At 46.1% G+C, this 18,324-nt stretch overlaps 2 protein-coding genes and 2 non-coding genes across 4 annotated transcripts; all 4 read right to left on the bottom strand.

Moving 5' to 3' along the window:
* Positions 1-292: 292 nt before the first annotated feature.
* On the bottom strand, positions 293-5,005 carry RACK1 (receptor for activated C kinase 1). Its single transcript, XM_047776414.1, has 8 exons — positions 4,769-5,005; positions 3,663-3,834; positions 2,993-3,140; positions 2,666-2,761; positions 2,010-2,120; positions 1,521-1,661; positions 776-886; positions 293-405 (listed from the first exon to the last, which is right to left on the bottom strand). The coding sequence occupies exons 1-8, from the start codon at positions 4,875-4,877 to the stop codon at positions 340-342; spliced, it is 954 nt and encodes a 317-aa protein (XP_047632370.1). The 5' UTR covers positions 4,878-5,005; the 3' UTR covers positions 293-339.
* LOC125126569 (small nucleolar RNA SNORD96 family) lies at positions 3,302-3,380 on the bottom strand. The gene has a single exon (XR_007134678.1). It is a non-coding gene; the product is annotated as a small nucleolar RNA SNORD96 family (small nucleolar RNA).
* Positions 4,416-4,483, bottom strand: LOC125126585 (small nucleolar RNA SNORD95). The gene has a single exon (XR_007134690.1). It is a non-coding gene; the product is annotated as a small nucleolar RNA SNORD95 (small nucleolar RNA).
* A 7,911-nt stretch (positions 5,006-12,916) lies between the features above and the next one.
* Positions 12,917-18,051, bottom strand: TRIM52 (tripartite motif containing 52). Its single transcript, XM_047776415.1, has 2 exons — positions 16,185-18,051; positions 12,917-13,864 (listed from the first exon to the last, which is right to left on the bottom strand). Exons 1-2 carry the CDS (start codon positions 16,980-16,982, stop codon positions 13,712-13,714), a joined length of 951 nt encoding a protein of 316 aa, XP_047632371.1. The 5' UTR covers positions 16,983-18,051; the 3' UTR covers positions 12,917-13,711.
* Positions 18,052-18,324: the final 273 nt, after the last annotated feature.

The following is an 18,324-nucleotide window of genomic DNA, read 5'->3' as shown; positions in this document are numbered from 1 at the left end:
ATATTTTTGTGTCACTGTATCTAGCTGAAGTCCTACAAAGCTGAAGTGAGGGGTCTCATTGCCATTAATTGGAGAGTATACAGGAAACCTCAATGTGCCACACCATTTGTCATTTAACTGCCACTTGAAAACCCATTTCTTACACTTACGAACACTTCTAGACCACCAGAGACAACTTAAAATCTTCCAACTTAAAGTTGCCTTGTTAACCGCCAAACTCCATTTCAGCCAAAGCCCTAATGTGATATAGACTGCACTAACCTGATGAGTTTCAGAAAGTTTTCAAAGACACTTTTAGTCAGAAAACCAGTTTTTTATTTTTAAAGCTCTGCCATGTTTCTAGCGGGTGCCAATGGTCACCTGCCACACTCGCACCAGGTTGTCTGTGTAGCCAGCAAACAGAGTCTGTAAGGGAGAAACAAGTGTCAAGTCCAAGCTATGACATTTTCTAGTCCCACCAGTGTAACAAGATGGCTCTCCTTTTAAAGAGCTCATCTTTCAACTACCACTCAGATGATTATGTATTCCTAGAGTAGATAACAGTAAATATGCATGTTTGTAAACTGGTCAGATTAATCAAGGTCTTAATTAAAGACCCTTCAGTCCCCCTATAGATGCATGAACACGTTATCTGTTCACTGGCACAGCTAACTGGGTTCTGCCAAATGGAAATCATTTTACTTTATGTCAAGAACATTGGTTCTTTAACTGGCTGACAAAAAGCAGAAAATGAGTAAGGGTTAAAGCTAAATCACCTGAGAACAGATCCACTTACCTGGCCATCAGCAGACCAGGCCAGAGAGGTACACTGGGGCGGTTCTGCTTTACTACTGGTACTGATAACTTCCTGCTTCAGTTCATCTACAATGATCTTGCCCTCCAAGTCCTGGGAAAAGACAAGGGCAATTTTTGCACTTTAATGCCACCAACATTTTTTAAAAGAGTTAGTGCTGTGATGCCAAGAGTTTGGTGGCATCAATGGAGTGCAGTGACACATGTTTACTCTTGATCCCAGCACAGTGGGTTAAGGTAAGGATCCAGGGTTGCCGTGGCTGTGGTGTAGGTCACATCCCAGGCCTGAGAACACCACATGCCATGGTGTGGCCCAAAAAAGGAAAAAAAAAAAGCCAAGACAGAGAGGTCTCTCAAAGGCCCCTTTAATCAGTAATTTTCAACAGTGGATGATTTTTTGCCCTTCTGAGGACACTTGGCGATGCCTGGAGTACTGTTAGACACACTGAAATGCAAAACAACCACTTAAGTATCAACTGTGCTGAAGTTAAGTTGCTATAACCGAGAATCCTTTTCTATAGGCCAATGTCTCCCACCACTGCAAACCCCAATCCTAAGAACTTCTTAACTCATTGTTTTGGGGATATCCACTGACACTGTGATGATTCAGTTGTTCACAAAGTCCAAATCCCAACAAGTGAGTCAAATGACATACCAGGAAATCCCAAGGCTGAAAAAGCTTTCAAGGCATAGCCAGGTATTTGGCCTCAACTGTGGCACATACTCACCCAGATCTTGATGCTAGGGCCTGTAGCAGCACAGAGCCAGTAGCGATTGGGACTGAAGCACAGGGCATTGATGATGTCACCACCATCTAGCGTGTAAAGGTGCTTGCCTTCATTAAGGTCCCACAACATGGCCTGGCCATCCTGAGCAGAGAGGGGATGCAAGTCAGGGCAATGTGACCTCTTCCAGATGTTAATCCCACCCATCTCAAGTCTTAATTAACTAATCAATCAATATCAATATGCTTTCCTTTAATACATGACACCTCACCAATCCTATCAAGACATAGGATCCTAATCTCATCAATAGCTTTAAGAAACCAGCCTCACAGCAGACAATCTCTGCAAAGAGCACACCTTTTCTGTCATTTTCTGCATGGTCTTCAAAAACATTTATTCTTGTATTACTATTTCATTATCTTAAGTATTCTAAGACACTGTCTGTCCCATTTCTGCCCCCGCCCCTTGAGGAGACTCCTGGCCTTTGAATACCTTGCCTCCAGAAGCACAGAGGGATCCATCTGGAGAGACAGTCACAGTGTTCAGGTAGCCTGTGTGGCCGATGTGATTGGTTTTCAGCTTGCAGTTAGCCAAGTTCCATACCTAAGATCGTGGGTCACAGGTGAAAAACCTGGCCCTGGATCTGCCAAGAGGGCTCAGGCCAAATAAAAGGTATAGCACAATGTTTAAAAGCATTCCTGAACAGGGAAGCCAATTTCTATTCTATAAGTAACAAAAAAGGTCAAAGAATTTGTCCTGAGCACTTAAGAACAATAAGATTAAAACTGGAAATTGGAACTGGGAGTTTTCCTGGTGGCACAGTGGGTTAAGGATCTGGCAATGGCACTGGCACTGATGTGGCTCGAGTTGCTACTGTGGCATGGATTCCTGGCCCCAGAACTTCCACAGCCAAAAAACAAACATTTCCCCCCGCCCCAGAAATAAATGATTTGTGTTGCCACCAAGGGACACTAATTTACCAATTAGCTACTTCAGAATATATATAAAAAAGTAATGACCTATACTGAGAAAATATCGAGGATAAAGGTCAATTGAGGGACACAGCTTTCAAAGCTGGAGCTATGACCAACTAATTGGGAGGCAGTGGGGGTTGGTATAAAGGCCCTACACCCTGGCTCCAAGCTCACCTTGACCAGCTTGTCCCAGCCACAGGAAACAATAATGGGATTGCTGCTGTTGGGCGAGAAGCGGACACAAGACACCCACTCTGAGTGGCTCTCATCCTGCAAAGGATGGAAGGAAAGTAAGATACTAAGCAACTCTAGATTGCCAACCCTTCCCTCAGTTACATGGGATATATTTTGATAGCCTTGTGTTCACACCCCCAGAACCCAAACCCTCAATCAAGATTGACAGAATTGCTTTAGATCCCCAAAGAGGCTTGAAATCACATAAAGCCAAAAGGATGGGAGAAAATGTTCAACATGTGTTCCCTGCGTGTGCCCTCACTTTACCTGGACAGTGTATTTGCACACACCCAGAGTATTCCATAGCTTGATGGTTTTATCTCGGGAGCCAGAGACAATTTGTCGGTTGTCAGAGGAGAAGGCCACACTCAGCACATCCTTAGTATGGCCTACAAATCGGCGCGTGGTGGTGCCCCTGAGAGGGAGGACTTGGTTACACTATGGATGGACTTTGCAAATATTCTCCCAGTCATAACTGTTTCCCTAGGCTGGTTCCTGTCCCAATGGAGCTGCACTACTCACACAACCCTGGACATAGTTTGGTAACAGCAGGCCCTTGGCTGGAATATGCAAGAGAATCCCTTCAGAATTGCAGGACATGTCCTCATTCCCATGTGGGGATTGGCTGACAATGTCATTGGTCATCACCAGGATCCTCCATTATGCCTGACCAACCAAAGACTGAGCTCCCAATATACAACAGGTTCAAACTGTTGCCCACTCCCTAGTGCAGTACCTGAAAAAACTGCTCAACCAAACCACTCCACAGCAATTTTGCATAACTAATAACAAATAAGGAGGGAGGCCAAACAACCAGAACTCTTTTCCAGATATTCTCTTACAGAGCGAACCTGATCTCCCCTGGGAAACGACTTCCAGAAAGTATCTACCTCATTTCTACCCAGCTTTCCCCCAATGCCCTCAAACAGGTACTTGCGTTGTGAGATCCCAGAGGCGAAGGGTTCCATCCCAGGAGCCCGAGAGGGCAAACTGGCCATCTGAGGAGATGACCACATCACTAACAAAGTGGGAGTGACCCCGAAGAGCACGCTGTGGGATTCCATAATTGGTCTCATCTCTGGTCAGCTTCCACATGATGATGGTCTTGTCTAAGAGGAGGTGAAAAAAAAAAAAAAACAAACAAAGGAAATCCACTGAGAAATCCCGCAGCCCACCTTCTGACCTACTAGATAATCCAGGATACCTCAAGGTGATTGACGGGCTCACAAGTACATTAAAGGGATAGGGGAACTACAGGTTATGAAAGCAGTTCCCAGTCAGGGCCAAATGGTCAAGAGTGAAAAAGCTAAGCGGTACCATGAGAATTTAACTCAGGTCTTTGGAACTTTCCCAGATTATGGATGCCTTTTACAGATATTCGGACCAACTCAACGTCTATTTCAAGTTTTTCCTGAGTTCTAATGGATGGGTACAGCACTCTAGGTGAGAGAAAACTAGCTGTGGGCCTCCAGAGACGACGGCTGGGGCCTCCAGAAGTTCTGAAATTAGAAGTCACTTTAGGCTCTACAGGACTGGGTTCTTTCACTGCAATGCGTTCTACTCAACAAACTTTCTGATTAAAACCCCAAACGCAGTCATATACAAAGAGAATAAGGAAAAACCGAGGGCAAAATCGGCACACGCTGACAGTGCAATCACTCCACTTCCAACCGAGTAGAGGGCCAGGCGGCAGCTCAGAAACAGCCTCTGGGTTTCAGCATGGGCACTCAGATGGCATGTTGGAATCATCACCGCCCCGCCCGGCCCCGAGGCTCCTGGGCACACATCCACACATTTAGAGAAGTCGGCCAGAGATTTAAAAGAAGTCCCCAACCCCCTCCTGGCAGCTACTGGGTGGTCTATGTTTCGTAGTCTGCAAAGGGGGGACGCCTCAAGGGTTTAACCACGCTGAGGCCTTACGCACGGGTCAGCTCACACCTTAACCGAATTTTCAGGGCCGCTACTTGGCGGTCTACTGGCCCAGCCATACAACATGCGCAATCCCCTACTCCTGTATCCTCTACACCGCACCTCAGTCCGTACCTCGAGAAGCGGACAGTATCATGTCCGGGAACTGGGGAGTGGTAGCAATCTGGGTCACCCAGCCGTTATGGCCCTTGAGGGTGCCACGGAGAGTCATCTGTTCAGTCATGGCGGCAGCAGATGCAGGTGTCGCCGCAGCGACGAGGATGGTACTGGATAGCTCAGAGAGACGACCTGCACGGCCTCACACGCCGAGGCCCGGCTGAGGAAAAGACCGAGCAGCCGCACGCCGGAACCGGAAATACCCTCCCTCTCCGGCAAAATGGTGCCCTCCCACAATGCACTTCTGCTCAAGATGGCGGCACTACATAGTGCCCAGGAGGAAGCAAAATAAGACCTGATGGTTCCCTGCTCCGCGCGACCTAATTTGGCAGCACTGTAAAAATGAATTCCAAAACCGACACGCCAGAGTATTTTAAAAAGGCTCCTCAAAGGTTGATTAGGGAATGATGTCTAAAAAGCGGAAGACGGGAAGTGCTCGCCCCTTTCCCGTAAGGGTAGCCTAGCGCCTTCGCTGCCCGTAGGTCGCACCGCGCGAACCCCGCCCCTTCCGCTTCGTGGCTCTGAGAGCAACACAGAGGGGGTTTAATACCGAGGCCGCAACTGTGAGTAACGGTGGGCAGTGTAAAAAATCCGGTGTTAAGTTTTAAAAATAAACTGTGCTAAGGTGAACTATTAAACTCTAACAGATATACATGCGCGGGGGACGACTCTTCTCTGGAGAGGTTTATGCTCTGATGTTTTTGGCTGAGGAACTCCATGCCCAGAAAGACTGAGTTCAGCCAGGACTAAGGCAGAAATGGGTTATGGAGCGGAAAACCGAGGATGAAGGAAGAATCCTTATGTGGGCTGCTGGGCAGTCACCCCACTCCTGCCTCGGCAAGAGCGCGGAGAGCTCTCGCGGAAACTGAGCGGTCCTAAGAGGAAGGACCTGTGGGTTCTGACTTAATGTGGGCTCGGGTCAAAACCAGCTCCTGGCCAAGCCACCTCATGGAAGGGCCCGTGGGTCTGGGGCGGGGGTGGGTGGGGGGGTGGTCCTAGGCGTGCCCAAGTATTTCCTGTTTGTAACTTGTATTAACTTAATTTCTTATCAGTCAAACGAGATTGGGAGTAATAGTACCTACCTCCTAAGGTATTGTGGAGAGTAAATGAGTTAAGACAGGTAAAACGCCCAAAACAGTGCCTGGCAGAGTGAATGCGCCCAACTTAACATTTGAGTACCAGACTCTGTTTTAGATCTTGGGGATATATCTCTGAACAGGAAGAAAGGGACCAGGTTTAGTTTGTTTTTAAGTTTACAGTCAATGCGCTGGAGAGAAGAGAGCTTGAGGGGGAGACTTTAACAAAGACAGGAAGATCTGGGAGAGAACCCCGTGGATTTATGGTGATGTAATGTCCCAGTCAAGGGTTACATATAGAGAAAGTCGGAGGGAAGGGTCAGTGATAAAAGTCCTGAGCTGGAGCGTTGGAAGCGCTTAGGACGGAGGGTCGGAATAATGAGATGGAGGTGGGGCGGGGGAGCTGACAGAGGGCCTTGCAGGCTGGGGGAAGGACCGCGGAAACCCCAACCAGAAGGCCTGCCTTTGAGAAGGAAGGCAGGGGTAATGGCGAAGCTGCTGTTGGCTGTGGCCTCTCAGGTGTGCAAAGAGGGCCGGAATTTCCTCGCTTGAGAGCAGCTACTCTCCTGCTGCCCCTGCAGACCCCTGCTTTCCTCTGCAGCCACGTTCGGGCTCGGAAGGGTGCAGTCTTTGTTAAGCTCCTCCACAGCCTGACAACTATCCTCCCAGGCTCCCAGCTTTGTGCATCACCTGCCTCCATGACATCCCCAACTGGCTGTCCTGTCACTTTCTCCGGCTTTGAAGGCTACCCCACCCCACGTGTTTTGTTTCTGCTGTGGTCATGGGAGACCATTGCCTTTACCTACCCCACTATCCAGCTTGCTGCCCACGACTTGGGCCATGCCTGAGTCTTTCTGGGCACTGGGCACAATGGAGAGGTGAACAATTCTATTGCATCTCAGTGTGGAATATGAGGCCTGCTGAGCAAAATCTCCTCTCAGTCCTCAAGAACCCTCGATTCTCCACCTCCTACCTCCAGTCCCCAAAGACACCATCACTAATCACACATTATTACACTTTTTCCCCCAAGAAACCTCTTTCTGCTCTGTTTCTTGAACTTCGCCCAGGGAAGATCCCTATGGAATGTGGACCCCTGAGGTTAAGCCCAACCTTGCCTCAGAGACCTTTCTGTAAGGCCAGACTCCTTTCCAAAAGCTCCCAGCCTAGCTCCATCCTCTGGGGTCCCCCAAGTTCACCTTGCTTCCTTGCCTTCCCTCTGTACCCAGACTGCAGAAAGTGACTTTCACATCCGGAGGGCCTCTCCCCTTCCTTGTCTCTACTCTTGAAACAATTCTGGCAGTGCCCCTTCCTATGGGACCAGGAGGGTAATTTGAGTTTTGCCCTGGAGCCCACCAGGACTAAGCCAGTGGTGCCGGTGGAGGAACTGGTGAAATGGAGTGTAGTGGATTTCCTAGTCAGTCAGAGACCCTTTAGGGTTTAGGCTTTACACTTCAGACTTTTCCTCAGGCCACAGTACCACTGAAGGACCCTACTGCAGGATGTAGGCCTTGCCCCAACTCTGGGGAACCTTTTCTTTTGTAGCTGGGGGAGGGGCTGAGTAGAGCAGCCTTTCCTGCCCAGCCTCAACTGGAGTTGAGCGCCATCCAACGCCTGCTTCCCTAGCAAGGCCTGCGGCTCCTTGCTAGGCCTACATGTCCTCACTTGGCCCCGGTTATTGGTCAACCTGGACTCCTCACCCCTCTTACAGCCCACCCTGGGCTGCTGGATAGTTTGAGAATCAGCTGTACACCTTTCACAAAATCTACTGTCTACTCCAGCCAAGTTAGACTGGGCCTCCAGGCTTCTTCCTTCTTTCCCAAGGGGTCTTTTCTCCAACCTCATAGAGATGGAAGCCTGCTGGAGGCTCTCACCTGGCCTTCGTGGAAGACTTGGCTCTCCTCCAGGCTGGCTTCCTACTTCTCCCTTCCGCCCATGCTCTGGGCAGAGCTGGTCCACCTGGCCTGGAGTTTGATGGGGTCTCACCCATTTAACATCTGAGCTCCTGGACTTCCCCATCTTTCTCTTGTCCCACAGGTACCACCTCTATTCCACACAAGGGAAGAAGCCCAAGAATGAAATTGGAGAGGCTCTTCTAAGGAAGTCTGTCTTACCATACCTTTTCTGAAGGGAGCCCCTAGGACTCACATAGCTGAAAAGAGCCCCTTGGGTTTCTTGCCTGAGATCCATGACCTCCAGGAGCAGACACCTCCATCCCCTCTTGCCAGCATTCAAGAGGTGAGACAGGTCTTCCTCTGAATGCTGAGGTGAGGGCTTTTGTATGTGATGGATGAGAGTGAGGGAACCCTGTATGACCAGGACTAGGGGGCCTGCTGACTGCCAGACCTGGGCAGGTGGCCTCCCTTTGTTTTATTGTCCCTCTGCAGATTCAGTGTGGTTGGCTCTGGCATGCCCCACACTTAATGTTTTGTGGCTACATTGGCCCTCCCCTGCTCCTCCAATAACTCTCCCACAAAGAACACATGTTGTTCTCCTGCCTGGGTGGTCCACCATATCTCATCCTCCTTAGTTAAATCTAAGCTTCGTTCAGGTCTCAGCTTGGGTTGCTACATCTGGGAGGTCCTCTCGGACCCTTAGGTTAGGTCAGGCCCCTTTATTTCATGCTGTCATAGTGGTGGTGCTGTGTGTGCTGAGTCTTATTTGAATCCCACAGGGCTCTCCTCTGAGTCCCCTAAGATAGAGACTAGGCTCTTTCTGCTCACATGTTGCATTCCCAGCATCTGGTAGAGGGTTTGACGTGTGGAAAATTCTAATCTTGGTGGCCAACCTCACAGATTGAGTAGTTAAAGGGGGGGCAGTCCAGACAGGGGGATCAGCTTGGGGAGGAGGTATGCAGGTGGTTTGCATGCACAAGTTTGGGAGGGATGGTTTCAAGAGGGAAGGTAGAGTGGAACCTAAGGTGGGCAGGGAGCCCTAGCAATTTTGTCCTGAAACCCAGTATGGTCTCTTTAGGATTATCCCATTCCTCTCCTGCCTAGACTTGATTTTACTGAAAGGCATTTGTTGTCAGTGAAGGCTGTTGGAGCAGTAAGACTAGAAATAAGTAGAGTTCAGAGGCTGGACAGAAGGATCTCCTAGAGGATCATCAGAGTTTTATGAAGGAAGAGACAGAGGCCTTAACCAAAGGCATTATGAGTAAGAGGTTGAACATCTCTTCTAAGCTACCTCTACTCTGCCTCCTTCACTCCAGGGTCTAGAATTAGGTGCTGTATATAGAAGCTATTTAATGATTGAGGCCTAAAGAATTAAGTTCAGAAAGGCTGGAGTCAAGGAAATGTGAGACTATTATAATTATAGGTTCTATTCTGTTATTCCTAGGGAGATGGGGAGATGTGGTGTTAAATCAATGCTGGGAATAGAACTTAGAAAGAAATCACATGCCATAATGTCATTTGAAAAAGATTATTTGTCTGTCTTAGGCAGAAATATGAGGTTTAACAGTAACCCAGAAGGCTGCTAAGAATTCTATTGGGTCTTCCCTGAGAGATGGACGGTGGGATTTCCCAGGGTCTGGGTGCTTTTGCAGAAGTGCAGAGTGAGAGGCTGAGAAGGTGAGCATGATTCAGGCAGGTGGCTATACTCCAAGCAGGACTATAAGAAATGCCAGTGGAAGGTAAGCTTCTGGCCTCTTGTTAAAGGACTTAAAGAAGAATTAGGTGGTAGGGAGAAAGAAAAGGTGACCCAAGGTGCCAGTTCTCAGCTTTTTACCAGTTAGATTCAATGTGAACAGGGTCAGGAGATCATATTGAAATGGAATGTTGAGGTTAGCTAGCTCACAAGGTAGGAGGGCTGAGGAGGAGTAAACCCTGCTCACACCCAAGTGTTAAATAGCCAGAACCTGCTGAAAATTTTCATTCTTTGCTATAGGGGGAGAGAAGGGATTTTAAATGCTTAGAAAATGGCAGACAAAAGTGGGGATTGACCTCCAGAGATCCTTTTGTGGGCCCTCTGGATCTCCCTTTATCTTTGTGGGGTCTTGCTTGGTGCCAAGTGGAACTGTCTACCAAAAGCTCTGACCAACACTGGATATGAATCCCTTAGGATGGAGGAAAAGGCAAGGCAGACCCAAGAGGGAACCTCAGCAAGTGAGATAAATAGGGAGTAATGAGCCTCCCTATTCTTTAAGGCTGTTGTTAATTCAAATCCCTGAGGTCTCCATTTCCACCCTTCTTTGGTGAAGAGAAAAGTAGCAGGTCTCCTGGTAACAGAAGCCTTATTGCATTTCCTCCTATACTTGCCAGTAGAGGGAATGAGATGAGCTGTTTTTGCCCAAGCCTAGGATTCTTTTACTATACCTCTGAGGACTCTGGTTTGTGGGCAAACATTATCATTAAATTTATCACTATCTTTAGCTCTCAGTCTCCTTTTCAGCCCTGTTATTCCTAGAACCTCTAACATTGCCAGCATAAACTGCGATCTTTTCCAGGACTTTAAGACGACCTCTATACCTTCTGCCAGGATTTAGTGTGAAAGAAGAAAGGGAAGAACCTATTTACCTGCTTTAATACTAGGTTCTGCCCATCATCCTATTTTCAGAAAATCAGGCACCAAATGAAAACTTATTTATTTATTTATTTTTGTCTTTTTGCCATTTTTGGGGGGCCGCTCCTGCGGCATATGGAGGTTTCCAGGCTAGGGGTTGAATCGGAGCTGTAGCCACCGGCCTACACCAGAGCCACAGCAACGCGGGATCCGAGCCACATCTGTGACCTACACCACAGCTCACAGCAACGCCAGATCCTTAACCCACTGAGCAAGGCCAGGGGTCAAACCCGCAACCTCATGGTTCCTAGTCGGATTCGTTAACCACTGAGCCACGACGGGAACTCCTGAAAACTTATTTATACATATGTCCCTTCTGTTTGGAGGTCCCAGCCTCAGCTCTTTTTGGGAAGGGTGTAATGATTTTGTTTTTAGCTACTCTCCATTGGAGTTTTCCCTGTCACATCTCCCACATGTGATCCACATGGATCATAAGTGAAACTGGCTTAAGGTCCTTTTGGTCAGATTTTTAAAAAAAGAAGGCCACCTTTTCTCCTTTTATATCTAAAAATATCAACCTTCCAGTCTTCTCTAATTGAGAAAATAAAGTTGTCTCACTTTTCCTTTTTCATCTTTCTTTTGCACTTGACTATTCCTAAGGGTCCTAGGAAGGACCAGAATTCAACCTGCCTTTTTTTGTATAGAACAATATAAACATGATAGCCATACATGACTGTTTAAAATTAATTTAAATTAAATACAAGTAACAATTCAGTCCCTGAGTTGCACTAGCCACATTTCAAGAGCTCAAAAGTCGTATGTACCTACTGTATTGGATAATACAGATTGAGAACATGTCAATCACTGCAGTCCTTTTATTATTTATTTATTTATGTATTTCGCTTTTTAGGGCTGCACCCTGAGTATATGGCAGTTTCCAGGCTAGGGGTCGAATTGGAGCTACAGCTCCCAGCCTGCACCACAGCCATAGCAACATGGGATCCAAGCAGTGTCTGTGACCTAGACCGAAGCTCACAGAGTGAGGCCAGGGATCAAACCCTCATCCTCATGGGTAGTCAGTCATCTCCACTGCGCCACAATGGGAACTCCCTAGAGTTCTTTTAGAGCTGGTATAGAGGGGCTAGTGTCCCTGTCTCCCCCTTTTTGTAATCCCATTTTATCACTCAGTAAGTATTTGTGATAACTTCCCTGTTATAGGATAACTTTCAAAGGGGGTCAGGGATTAGGGGTGGGAAACAGGTCCTATTAAGGTTTCAGGAGTCATGGCATAGGGTAGGTTTTAAGGAAGTGCTTTAAGGCCTGATGTTGTATCATTAGGGCCACTCTGCTTCTGACAGGAACAAAAAGGTTTTGGTCTTATGTGTAAGTTCTAAATAATACTTTAAAAAAAACAACTGCCCTATGGCCTTGATGAAACTGAGGAATAGCTGAAATGATTGCCTTTTACTACTCATTGTTTCTAGATCTTAATTTCATATACCGCTTTTATCTGTCATAGTTCTTAAAGGCAGTGATATAGGCAGCTCTAAGGTTTAAAAAAAGCTCACTGACTCTGCCACCTGTATGCTAAGAGCTGGGAGAAGTGGAGTCTTATCAGTTAATCTCACTGATGCTAAGACTCCATTTAATAAAATTCCAACTAATTAAGGCTATTCTTCCACTGAACACTTTTGAACACCTGTGCCAGGCACTGCCGATAGCACCTTAGTGAAGCTAGTAAAGGCACTTCTGTGGATATGACATTTTCCTTGAATCTAGATGTGTGCTCCTCAACCAGGGGTGCTCTTGTATTCCGAGACAGTGTCTGGAGATAGTTGGGGCTGTCACAACTGGTGGAGGAATGCTACATGTATCTAGTGGGGAGAGTCCAGGAATGCTGTCAAGCATCCTTGAATGTACAGGACATCCTGCCTCCATAACACACGCATAGCAAAGAAAATAATTAAAATAATTACCTCACTCAAAATATCCATAGTGCTGATGTTGAGAAATCCTGGTCTAAACCACAGCATGGATCAGTTCTTTGTGCCAAGACTAATCATGAGGATTAGTTCAGGGTCAGTAGGATAGTGTAAGGCTAGCAAGTGTCTGATAAATTGGTAAAGAAGAAAACTAGGGGTCACTGGAATAGTGGGCTCCATAAAGGAGAAGGGTAGATATAACGAGTGTGTTTAACTGCACTAGAATGCTAGGGGCTAAGGTCACAGTGCAGTTAGAGTTGAGGATTTCAGGTATGTAGCAAGTCTGTATGAAGATAAGGTCCAGGGTACAGCCATAGGAATAGAAAGGAGCAAGTTAAACAGTCTAACTTGTGATGGGAGGTCAATACCTGAACCTAGTAGGGAAGACATTTAAGAAACAGATGAGCATCTGGTGGATGTAGATGTATGCTGGTTTTTCTCAATGTTTTTGTAACCCACACATACCTTAACATCTCACATTCTTCCTCCTTCAGTGTTATTTAAAATTTCAAAATTAAGTTTCATGACTAAAAGTAATCAAAGCATGGTAATTTTGGAAGGCAAAAATTTATTCAGATAATGTAATAACCAAGTCACTGTTAAGCCTGAACTTTTCTTTCCTGGGTGATGTAAAAGATGCAACAAAACACTAGCTGCTTTGACAGCACTCTCCCACAGTTAGTTATTCAAAAAAAAAAAAAAAGCTTTTAAGATGTAAGGACAAGATAGAATAATGAATGGATTAAAGTCTGGAAATTTCTAGTTAAAACAATCAGACTTTGAATTCCACAAATTTCTCTTGAAGTTCTTCTAATGAGGATTGAACATCAGTGTGAAACACATTCTTCTCAAAAGCTACCACAGGTACGTTTTAAGAACAAGATCAAGAACGCATCACCCAGAATAGTTTTAGATTTTTTTTTCTTGAAATAACATTGATGAATCTGGTCCTTGAAAGACTGGTCAAGAAAATCAACACACATTTAGCATGAGTTTGATATGTAGCTGGAATTTTGGCAAGTGCTTAAAGTATTTCATAATGAGCAAGTGACGTTACTCTTTGCCCCCTTGACAATTTAGGGTCAATGTATTTTAAGCTTCAGTGTGTTAAATTCTGCTTAAAGTTTTAATTTTTGAAGTTTTAAAGTATCGGTTGTTTTTATTGTTGTTCCAAAGCCAGTTGTTCTGTCAATAAATTCAGCTGAACTATTTTGATAACCAAGAAACCTCAGTGTGTGACAGAAAACACTGAACAGCATTCAGATATTCAAGGCAAACTGGGATTAAATGTACTGTTTTTCACAACAGTCATGCTGACATCAAGGCTTAAGATTTCTAGTAGATTATGGGCAGATTGATGGAAGTCGATGCTGGATGGTAACTGCTGTAGAACATCTTGAATGCCAATTTTCTTCAACTTTTGACAAAGACTCAGATCTAAAACTTGCCATCACAGTTGCGCCAACATATACTCCTACAGTTTTGTCCTTCAAGTTCTTTTGACAGAAATTCAAAAATATTGTCTTTAGTAATCAAATATTAGGCTTAGTGAAAATAGCACACTTAGAGTTTTTAAAGCCTTATTCTGAACATTAAGCAAAGCATAATTTTCATTAATAGATGCATCTCAACTAATAGCAAGGAAAGATGAGGTAATGTTTTTTAATTTTGATATGCTCAGTCAATTCAGAATTCAGACGCAGAAGTTGATGAAATTCTAGAATTCCTCAATTTCCTCTCAAAAGCTGTGACAGCACTTGGAATACAAGCTTTCATAAGTTTCTATTTTTTTCTCCTTTGCAATTAAAAGGGCTATTTAATATTATGTTTTCATGGTCTTTGAAGATTCCTCTCAATATTCCAATGCTGTCCAATCTTAAAACTGCAGAGAATTGTGCTTTGCAGAATACTCCACTGTTTTTAAATGGCATAAATTTAACAATATTTGGCATGCGTCACTGCCCAACATTTTCAGATAAGAAGCTGACCTTATCTTCTGCATCATACATAAATATATACTTGATAAAGACCTCAAAAAAACTTTTTTTTTTTTTTTTTGCTTCTTTAGCTACCTCTAAGGAGAAAATAGAAAAACAAGGAGTACTGATGATGGAAGCATCTGGTCCCTCTTGCAGAGCAAGGGGTCTAAATTGGCTTTTAATTAAAATTTTGGTTTCAAATCCCTTCTAGAAAATTCTAGCAGAGGAATGAAAAGTTACCTCCTCTCAGCCTTAGTGTACTAAGTACAGGGCATAGTTTCTTTTATAGGCAAACTTAATGACCCTGGGGGAAAGCATGATACTAGGGTTTATCCTTAAAGTCAATATGATGGAATTAGCAGGGGTTTGTAGTTAAGATTTGTGTCTTATCTGTGCACTTAACCAACAGTTACTATGAAGTGGGGATGATAATATCTAATAGACAATACCTGTAGGGCAGTGTTCTATGTGTTTTGACTGCAACCCAGAGTAAGCAATTTGTTTTACCTGACCAAGTATATACCTGTCTGTGTACATATAACTTAAAAGTTTCATAAAACAGCACTTACCCTTACTGTGCTCCCATGCACTCTGACATTTTATTTGTGTATTTGTTTATTAATTTACTGCAGCATGCTGTGGAAGTTCCCAGGCCAAGGACTGAACCCATGCCACTGGATGGGCAGTGACGACAACACTGGATCCTTAACCTGCTGTGCCACCAGGGAACTCTGCCTCTGTTTCATTCAAAACAATGCAGGGCATGACCCATTTAATTTAATACTAATTGGTCAGAAAAAACTGTTTGAAAACCATTGCTGTAGGAGAACTGTAAAGTATTACTGAACTATGAGCAGCTGCTATTGAATACTACAGGTTAAGACTTATGGGCCTGAAGATAACCTCCCCCTCCTTGGGTTCTGTGAGGAGTCACATCCACCTAGGCTTTTGACATATTAATGCTGTCACTGAGATAATTCTCTAATACTCAGATCAGGACTAGAAAGCAAGGTATTAACCAAATCAGAACCCAAAGAAATTAAAGTCACATTAAAAAAACAAGTATCTGTTTAGTGCTTTGTGGTTTACAAAATACTTTCACATATATGATCTGTTTTAGTGTTAACAAGTCTAGGGAGAAAGTAAAGCTAAGAGGTTGAAACTTGCCCAAGATTAGGTTCAGTAAGTAGCAGAGTTAGGTCCACTGATCCTAAATCTTTCACTCCTTCCACTGATAACATATGGGGAAAGTGATCAGGACCTGAGGTTTATTCTGATCCATTAAAGATGTGTTATGTTGTCTGCTTTTCACTACAGGGAAAAATACACCCTAATGAAGGTGGGGAAGCAGTCCCAGACTTTTGGAGGGGGGCATGTTCAGTTGCTCTTACTAGGCCAGCACTCACACTCGGCCTTTTGGTTTACCAATGTTTTGTCCTCTGTTTTGGTTTTGTCCTCTGTTTTGACACTGCATTTTAAATGTCTATTATCTATAGGTACTGTGGCTTTCTATTCCTATGTATTGAGGGTCCTGGTATCTTGATCAGGTATAGACTCAGGACTCACATCAGAGGGAAATTAAGTAGTTGGGGTCTGTCACTTATTTCACCCGAACACTGGGGTAGATTGAAAGGGAGTAACAACAAAGGGGATAAGTTGACAGCTTCCTGCAGGGAAGCCAGTCTGCCTCAGCCAGTGCCTCCTTTGTCCATATATGCCCATCTCTCTCCACCCTCCACCTCATCCCTCAAAAAAAAAAGAGGTTCACCTACCAAGTACCCAGCTCCCCTTTTTTCTCCACTCCCTTCAAATCCCCACATTCCCTCGTGCCTCTCACCTTGTACTCATGTGCCACTTCCTCCAGTGGTACCACACTGTGCTGTTTGTGGCTCCTGGATTCCCGACACACCACACAGATGGCCTCTTTGTCCACCTCACAGAAGAGTTTCAGGGCTTCTTGGTGTTTGGAACAGATGCCCTGATCATTCTCTCTGCTCCCTCGATTAGGAGTAGGACACATCTGGCTAATTATCTGGACCATGTTGGCCAGCTGCAAGTTAGGACGAAAGCTTCGACGTGTAAAGCTTTTTCGGCACTGGGGACAGGTGAACTGCCGTGGAGGGGCTAGGGGAGGAGGCAGATGCCTGTCAAGATACAGCTCTTCGTCGTCTTCATCGTATTCTTCCACTATCTCCTCCTCTTCTTCCAGGTAGACATCAATTCTCAGGTCTTGTCTCAAGCCTCCCAAGTAGTAGTCCCTGTCTTCTTCCTCTTCTTCCTCCTGGTCCCACACGTAATCCATGTTGTCCCAATTCCTCACACCAGCGTCACCGACCCAGAGCTCATCATCCTCTTGGTCCTGGAACAACTCCTCGTCAGCATTTCCCTGGTATAAAACCTGTCGAATGGAGTTGTCCCATCCACCGATGGCCCCCACCGCCTCGTCGTCCTCCTCCCATTCATCTTCCTCTTCATCCCTGTCTTCCTCATCTTCCTTGCCCCACAGCTGAGTCACACACCCTCGGCAAAAGTTGTGTCCACAGCCGATGGACACAGGATCCTTGAAGTAATCTAGGCAGATGGCACACACCGCTTCCTCCTGAAGTGTCTGCATAGGACTGGGAGTAGCAGCCATCTTAAGGCGCTGCCGGCTGGCGTGGATGCTTCAGCGCAGAGCTGGGTAGCGGGGGACGCACCAGAAGGCTTGCCTTTAAGCTACGCTGGTGATCCAAAGCTGTCCCCAACCCTGCCTTCCCTCCTCAGGCCTTGCTCAAGACTTGCTCCCTTTTCTCAGGCTCTCCCCAACTCTAGACGCGAAGGCCCTAGACCCGCCCTCACAGTTGCCCTCCGAAGGCAGTGGGGGGCACAACCAGACTGCAGCCTCCACTTTCCTTCGAGACGCAACTTGCAAACTCAGATCCCAACGCATTTCTCGCCTCCCTCCCAGTCTGTCAGACCCTGCTGCTTCCTTCTCAGAGCCGGCGCTCCTCACCCCGTCCGAGGCGATCGAAAATGACGTAGGCGCGCTAACTCATACATAGACTTGAGGGGACGGGCTGGAGTGATGGAGGACCACGTCTCTGTGGTGCCCCCAGGAGACGCGCCAGCCAGGAAGCCCTGCCTCCCATCCAGCTGCACCAGAGAGAAAAGATTGCCTGATGAAACTGGGCAGAGAAGGGGAGAGAATCGATTTAAGCCAGCACTCTAATCAGTCAGACCAAAGGTGCCCAGCAGCCGCTCAGGAGAGCCAGGACTCCCAAAGGCTCTAGAAGAGTCGGTTTGCAGCAGCCAACCTCCGCTGCTGTTGCGCACTTCCGGCCATTCAGCCCAGAGACCTCTCTGCGCCCGAGGACTTCAACGTTGCCGTTCTGGGGGGCGTGGTCTGTGGGAAACTGGCGGGATTGAGCTCGCTCTGCCACAGAGCGTCTGCGGGGTCGAAGAGTTGCTTGGGGACTTGGGTGTTTTCAACTTTATTCATCAGACTAACTCACCCCTTTCTTATTATCTGCCCGCAGACAACTCAGACTGGGCATGCCTTGCACCTACTTTGTCTCGCCTCACACATCTATAATCCTTCCAATCAGGAGTTCCCTTCCGGCGCAGCGGTTTAAGGGATAAAATATGTCATTGAAGTGGCTCAGGTCACTGCTGTGGGTCTGGTTCCATTTCGGGCCCAGAAACTTACTCATGCTGCTTGCAAGCCCCCTCCCCCCACTCCAAAAAAAAAAAAAAAAGACAAAGGTGGATATTCTGACACATAACTATATGTGACCAGAAAAGTCTAAAATATTTCAGAGTTCCCTGGTGACCTAGCCGTTAAGGATCCAGCGTTGTCACTGCTGTGGCGCGGATTCAATCCCTGGCCAGGAAACTTCCCATGGCAGCCAAAAAAAGAAGAAAATTATTTACTATCTGACACTTTACAGGAAAAGTTTACTGACCCCTGGGCAAGGAGGCTGGAATGGAGGGCCTCCAGA

The sequence above is a fragment of the Phacochoerus africanus genome, chromosome 4 (genome assembly GCF_016906955.1).
Source record: "Phacochoerus africanus isolate WHEZ1 chromosome 4, ROS_Pafr_v1, whole genome shotgun sequence".
Classification (NCBI taxonomy): domain Eukaryota; kingdom Metazoa; phylum Chordata; class Mammalia; order Artiodactyla; family Suidae; genus Phacochoerus; species Phacochoerus africanus.
This window is presented reverse-complemented; position numbering and strand designations above follow the sequence as displayed.

Coding starts and splice junctions, on each gene's coding strand:
- RACK1 (XM_047776414.1), bottom strand. CDS start 4,877: ATGACTGAACAGATGACTCTCCGTGGCACCCTCAAGGGCCATAACGGC. Junction 2,121..2,665: donor GCTGGGACAAGCTGGTCAAG/GTGAGCTTGGAG, acceptor CCACGATCTTAG/GTATGGAACTTGGCTAACTG. Junction 887..1,520: donor GCCCTAGCATCAAGATCTGG/GTGAGTATGTGC, acceptor GTCTTTTCCCAG/GACTTGGAGGGCAAGATCAT.
- TRIM52 (XM_047776415.1), bottom strand. CDS start 16,982: ATGGCTGCTACTCCCAGTCCTATGCAGACACTTCAGGAGGAAGCGGTG. Junction 13,865..16,184: donor AAGTGGCACATGAGTACAAG/GTGAGAGGCACG, acceptor TTCTGTCAAAAG/AACTTGAAGGACAAAACTGT.